General features: G+C 36.3%; 1 protein-coding gene across 1 annotated transcript in view; it reads right to left on the minus strand.

Annotated features, from left to right (window-relative positions):
* Positions 1–6,062: 6,062 nt before the first annotated feature.
* Positions 6,063–7,500, minus strand: part of HELRODRAFT_184900 (hypothetical protein) — a 6,188-nt gene continuing 4,750 nt past the window's right edge. Inside the window, exons 13-16 of the mRNA XM_009016978.1 lie at positions 7,477–7,500; positions 6,950–7,096; positions 6,364–6,703; positions 6,063–6,336 (exon numbers count right to left, since the gene is read on the minus strand). The exon at positions 7,477–7,500 is cut by the window's right edge and continues 55 nt beyond it. Coding sequence (XP_009015226.1) covers positions 6,572–6,703; positions 6,950–7,096; positions 7,477–7,500 — 303 coding nt within the window. The 3' untranslated portion in view covers positions 6,063–6,336; positions 6,364–6,571. The remainder of the gene's footprint in view (positions 6,337–6,363; positions 6,704–6,949; positions 7,097–7,476) is intronic.

Consider the following 7,500-nt stretch of genomic DNA (forward strand, 5'->3'; position numbering starts at 1 on the left):
GAAAAATATAGAGAAATTGAAAGAGGGAGAGAGAGAAATAGAGAAAAATTGAAAAAGAGAAATAGAGAGAGAGAAATAATAAATTTACAAGCAAACCAAAAAAATGTTAACAAATTATTAATAACAATAAAAATCTTCTACTACGTAAATAATACTATATAAATTATATTCAATCAATCGATCAATCAATCATTCAATCATTCATTCATTCATTCATTTTTTCATTTATTTATTCAATCAATCATTCATTCATTCAATCTATTGATCAATCAATCAATAAATTAATCAATCAATCAGTTATATATATAGCACAAATTTATTAAATGTAACGCTATTTCTCAAATGCAAACCCAACTGTATTAAACCAAATAGTACAACTCCAAGATTTAAAATTATACCCATCAACTTCGCATGTAACAAACCGGAACACAACGGACGTCGCTGAAATAAAGCACTTCCAGAGCGGGAAATAACCTGAAAGCCAGGGGAAAAAATTAAAATAAGAAGTTCATCGCTAAAGTAACGCAAATGAAAAAAAAAAAAATTTAGCGCTATAGTTTTAAAAATATAAAAAATGAATTCAACAGTTTAATGCCGCGTTGTGCTTGTAAGGTAATAAGTCATCGGGGACATTCTTCTCGCGGTTTTTACGTTCGCACGCTATTTTGAAGGATGAAAGAGAGAAAGAGAGAGAGAGAGAGAAAGAGAGAGAGAGAGAGGAGCTAAAAGAAAGAAAGAAACAGACAGATAGACCGAATGAAAAAGAATAAGAGAGAATAAAATAGAGAGGGAGAGAGAGAGCCAAAAACGGTGACAAGAAAAAGTGCAGAAATGAATAATAATAATAATAATAATTAACAAGCGAAAGAAAGCATGAAAAAAGATAAAATTGAGAGAGGATGGAATGAAATGAGAAAAAAATGAATTTATTTATTTATTCATGTATCTGTTAATCAATTTATTTATTCCTTCATTAATTAATTAATTCATTCATTCATTTATAATTTTAACAATTTCTTCCTCATTTTAAAAAGAGAGTTTTTGGTTACAAAAAAACAAAAACGAGAAGAAGTAAGCTGACGAACAATGAAATTGTAGAAGATTAATGGATTATCCATCAAAAAAAAATATATGCCACAATAGGATAAATAGTGATGAAGATGGTAATGTTATTGCCGTTGTTGTTGCTGCTGCTGTTGTTGTCAGGATGACGTCACGATGATGTCATTAGTGTTGTTGCTCTGTTGGTGACTTCATGCTTGTCGTTGTTGTTGTTGCTGCTATGATGATATTCGAAAAAGAACTTGGCAAAATAGGATACATTTTTGCTGTTTGTTGTTAATGTTGTTGTCACATCGTTGATGTTGTTGCGAGCATAAAAACCAAACAAAACATCATACAAATACATGCATACATTACAAATTGATACAATCTACCAACATTTTATACACACACACACACACACACACACACACACACACATGTATGCATGTAAATGTAAGAATTACGGGCGAATTATAAACAATAAAAAAAAAAACCTCAATATCGTTACGTTCGATCGATGCATTTTTATTATTATTATTATTTTTTATTATTATTATTATCTTTTATTATTAATAATAATATTTTTTGTATTAGTAAGTTGGTTCTTTCAGGCATATTATTTCATTATTTTTTCTTTGTTGTTTATATTTTAAATTTGAACGTTTAGACCGACGATGATGCACTAAGTCGTTAAATTAAAATTTAAAAATAAATAATAATAAATAAATAAATAAATTTTATAAATAGCTATTATTATTATTTTTATTACTTAAGCAGTGAGTAAAATTATTTTTTTCAAATAAATAAAAACTCTATTTGATAAATTAATTGTTGAATTTTTTGCCGAAAAAAAACACACACAGCTCAATATATAACATAAATTATAAAAATGATTTACTGTAACTAGGATTTTGGGGCACTTTAGAATATATGTGTGTGGTGTGTGCGTTTGTGTGGTTGAGTGAGTGAGTGAGTGAGTGAGTGAGTGAGTGAGTGAGTGAGTGAGTGAGTGAGTGAGTGAGTGAGTGAGTGAGTGAGTGAGTGAGTGAGTGAGTGAGTGAGTGAGTGAGTGAGTGAGTGAGTGAGTGAGTGAGTGAGTGAGTGAGTGAGTGAGTGAGTGAGTGAGTGAGTGAGTGAGTGAGTGAGTGAGTGAGTGAGTGAGTGAGTGAGTGAGTGAGTGAGTGAGTGAGTGAGTGAGTGAGTGAGTGAGTGAGTGAGTGAGTGAGTGAGTGAGTGAGTGAGTGAGTGATAAAAAAGTAGAGAGAGAGAGGAGAGAGAGAGAGAGAGAAAAAAAGGGAGATACGACCCCTGAAGACAAAGCAATTATAAATAAACGAATTAAATATTATGGGATGTATGAATGTTGTGAATACAAATTTGATTCGTTAGTTATATTTAATTCATTTTTTTCAATGTCATAATTTTTTTGTGTTTTTCCTCTTTCTTAAACGTCTGCCAGCTATTCATTCAATTGTACTGCTCTTTCCTTCGATTAATCAATCATTCATTCATTAATTTATTCTTTTATTCATTCATTCATTTTGTCTAGTTTTTTTATATCATCATCACCAGTAATACTATCTGTAGTAGCAGAAGTAGCAGCAGCAGCTGCAGTAGTAGTATCATTATTTATTATTTATTAGTAGTAGTATTTTTGATAGAGTCGTGACGAAAGATGAATGTTTGAGAATGGTTGAGTGTGATGAATTGTGATGTATGTATGGTCAATCTAATTCTTTGCCGATACGCATACTACCTTCAAGCCATTTTTGGGATGATGTTGATAATGATGATGATGATGATGATGATGATGATTATGATGGTAACAAAATTGATTATAAACTGTAAATAAAATGACATTGACGATAATGAAAGCCTTGGCGATTTTTATTTTGTCATCAGCATAACGAAGACGACGATGATGACGACAACGAAGATGAAGATGACGTCATCTAAGGTGAAGATGATGGCGATCAGGTCATCTGTCACCATCATTCCTAACGATATTTTCTTGGACATCATCGTCATCACCACAATCATCATCATCATCATGACCTCATTCGTCAGACCCTCATCGGCACTGACGTGTTTTGACTGCGTGGCATTATTAGGTTGCTTTTTCGTTTGTTTGTTTGTCTGTCGGTCTGTCTGTCTGTCTGTCTGTTTGTTTGTCTGTCAGTCTGTCTGTCTTTTTGTCTGTCTGTCTGTGGGTCTGTCTGTCCGCTCGTTCGTTCGTTCGGTCGGTCGGTCTGTCGTTCGCTCATTCATTTGTTTGTCTGTTTGTTTGTTTGTTTGTTCGTTCATTTGTTTGTTCATTGTTGAATGTTACATCCACACCACGTTTCTTACTCACTGGACGAGTGATGATAGCCAAATTTGGAGTCAGACAGCATTCAAACCAGGTAAGCACGCAATAGCGACGATGTAAAATATGGCACCGATACTGTCTGAGCTCATTTGAAAACCATTAAAAGTTGACGTTATTTATGGAGTGGTATTTAAATTGAAATGTTGTTATAACATTTTATTCACAACTGTTTTAAATTTTTCAGGTAGTTCGTGTTATATGACGGATGAAAATATTCAATCAGATTGTACCTGTTGTTCCGTAAGAATTTGTTTGCGTTTCATGCTTGTTCGTTCGTTCGTTCGTTTGTTCATCCGATTGTTTGCTTGTTCGTCCGTTTTTTGCATTCAAACACAGTGTCAGCGGCATGAGAACCGGGCATCTCAACCATTTAACCACCTATTAAAAACATACAACGTTAGCAAAAATGCAAACACTCAATCAATAAAACAACGCTTCTTCATTAATACATATCTTATCACACGCACACGCACACATATAACATACACACGCACACATATAATCCACACACGCACACATATAACACACACACGCACACATATAACACACACGCACACATATAACACACGCACACACACATATAACACACACACACATATAACACACGCACACACACATATAACACACACACGCACACATATAACACACACACACACATATAACACACACACGCACACATATAACACACACACGCACACATATAACACACGCACACATATAACACACACACGCACACATATAACACACGCACGCACACATATAACACACACACACACATATAACACACACACACACATATAACACACACACGCACACATATAACACACGCACACACACATATAACACACACACACATATAACACACGCACACACACATATAACACACACACACATATAACCCACGCACGCACACATATTACACACACATCACACATATAACACGCATACGCACACATATAACACACACACGCACACATATAACACACACACGCACACATATAACCCACGGACGCACACATATAACACACACACGCACACATATAACACACACACGCACATATAACACAAACACGCACATATAACACACACGCGCACACACACACGCGCATACATCGTGTTGTTTAGTATTTATTATCCGACATAACTTGCGCATTTATTATTCAATATTTCCCGACAGATGGCATTTGAAGAGAAACTGGTGAAGCGCGTTTGCGAGCGAGGTAAGTACGTCTTCCAGAACTGCGTGCCCAAACATGGGCGAGACGCATGCATATTTGATTATTGTAACGGGACCCACACGCTAAATAACTCGCCATACATTACATTCTCACTGCTTTTGTTCTTCTTCTTCTTCTTTATCCATCCGTGTTTCTTTAGTTTTTAGGGGTTTTTTGCTGATAAAAATGCGGTATTTCGGCTACTGCAGTAGAGAAGAAATAGAGAGAAAGAGAGAAAGAAACAGAAAATGAGAAAGAGAGAGAGAGAGAGAGAGAGAACTGTTACTACTGTTGTTGATTATTTATTCATTGGTTTGTGGTTTTCTTGTTTGTTTTTAACAATTTGATAGGTTCAATAATGTTGTTAGTGTTTGAGGTTGTTAGAAAAATATTTGCGTTCATTCATCCAATGGCACAATGTACGTTAATTTCAACGAGCTGAATTAACACTTTGTAATCTTTGATGGATATAATAACATCTGTTTGTGTGTGAGAGAGTTTGTTTTTTATATTTGAATAAAAAAAATTACAAAAATTATCCCCCCAATCTCAAAAGCCAATTGTCCATCACCTGCATTGGCTAACTTATTAGCTTTCCGTCCGTGGATGAACTGGCTATTAATCTATCATTTAATATATTTGTCCTATCATTCAACACGCACAAAAACACACACACGTACACACACACACATACATATATACGTACATACATACAAACATACATACATACAAACAAACATACGTACAAAAAAGACCGCGGTCCTACCTAATATATTGCACCATGAAATTGAACACAAAAGAACTTCATCAATCATCGTTCTGGCAAATCACCACTATTATCAGCCTCTCCATCATCAAAAGTATCATAATCAGGAACAGCATCTTTTTCCATCATCATCACTACCAGTATCATTATCGCTATCATCATCATATCATCATCACTATCGTCATCATATTAATATCGTCATCGTCACATCATCATCATCATCATATGAACATCATTATCATATGAACATCATTATCATATGAACATCATTATCATATCAACATCATCATCATATCAACATCACCGTCATTATCGCTATCACATCACAAGTATCATCATCATGATGACCGGTACATCAAGAGCATCATCATCATCATCACCGTCCCAAGCAATCACCTCGCTTCAACAGATCAATTACTCTTGCTTACCGTGCGACTGATTCTTTTAAAGAGATGGATGCTGGCAAAAAAGTCCGCGCCCTCCACCCGATATCAACTTATTTCCACCTCACACACATTCACACATACAAACTCGGACACCACATACACACTCACACATACAAACTCGGACACCACATACACACTCACACATACGGACACATTCAATTGTATAAGTATTTATCTACTCTTCACTATTTAAATCGCGATGGAACAGTTTTTCACTATCAAAAAAAAGATTGATTCGTTAAGTGGAGCAGAAGAAGACATTTTTTCAAAATTATTGGCGAAAAATTATTACTCCGAAAATAATGATCGCTCCGTGGTAAATAAAATAAGTATAAAAAACCAACAATGAATATTTGCAATCACGTCAAAAAAAATCAAACAATAATAGTTATAATAATAATAAAATAACGCTAACAAACAAATAAATAAGTATTCATATGCAAATCTAAGATAACAACAGTAGATTGCAGCTTTTGGCGCTACCATCACAGCTACCACAGTCACCACAACTACCACAGTCACCACAGCCACGACTACTTTCACCAAAACAAAAACTTGAACTACCACTGCCAATTTCTACCAGTGGGACTACCACTTCAACCATAACAATCTCTAATTTCCACCTAAATCAATCCCCACCAAAACCACCACGATTTTTACTACAACCACCACCATCTTCACTACAACCACCAACATCTTCACTACAACCACCACTTCTACCACAGCCTCTTCAAGCGTGTTTCAGGGGATTACGGAAGTGTTTGCCGGCATACTTGGCTGACCCGTGCAGTTCCTCCTCTATGCGGAGCAGCTGGTTGTACTTGGCCAGCCTCTCGCTACGACACGGTGCCCCGGTTTTGATCTGCGTGAGATAGTGGTGAGATGGTGGTAAGATGGTGGTGACATTACGATCTGACGTGATGGTGTGATGATGGAGTGACGATCCGACGATGAAAAGGTGTAGGAATTATGCTTGAAGTACAAATTAACATTTTAAAATCAACTATATCAACTACACAACAAGTACACACACGTTATACACACACACGCACACACACACACGCACACACACTTACACACACGCACGCACGCACACACACGCACACACCTGTCCAGTGCACAACCCGACTACAAGATCGGCGATGAATGTATCTTCAGTTTCGCCACTCCTGTGCGACACCATGACACCCCAACCTGCACTCTGCGCCAGTTTGCATGCTTGGATTGATTCGCTCACTGAACCGATTTGATTGACCTGTGAGGGTGGTTAGTTGGTTGATTGGTTGGTAGGTTGGTTGAATGGTTGGTTGGTTGGTTGATAGATTGATTGATTGATAGGTTGGCTGGCTGGTAGGTTGTCTGGTTGGTTGATTGGTAGGTTGGTTGAATGGTTGGTTGGTTGAATGAATGAAAGGTCGGCCAGTCATATGATTGGTTGGCTTCTTAATTTGCGGTACAAATCAATTAAAAAGAGGACAATGAAACATAAATGTTGAAATTAAAAACTTAGTGATTAATACACTCTTTCAATCAACCAACCAGTCAATCAATCAACCCACCATTCAACCAATCAATAAACCCAGCCAGCCAGCCAACCAGCAACCAACCAACCAACCAACCGATCAACCAGCCAACCTTGAGTAGCAAGCAGTTGCAGGC

The sequence above is a fragment of the Helobdella robusta genome (genome assembly GCF_000326865.2).
Source record: "Helobdella robusta unplaced genomic scaffold HELROscaffold_2, whole genome shotgun sequence".
In the NCBI taxonomy this organism is placed as follows: domain Eukaryota; kingdom Metazoa; phylum Annelida; class Clitellata; order Rhynchobdellida; family Glossiphoniidae; genus Helobdella; species Helobdella robusta.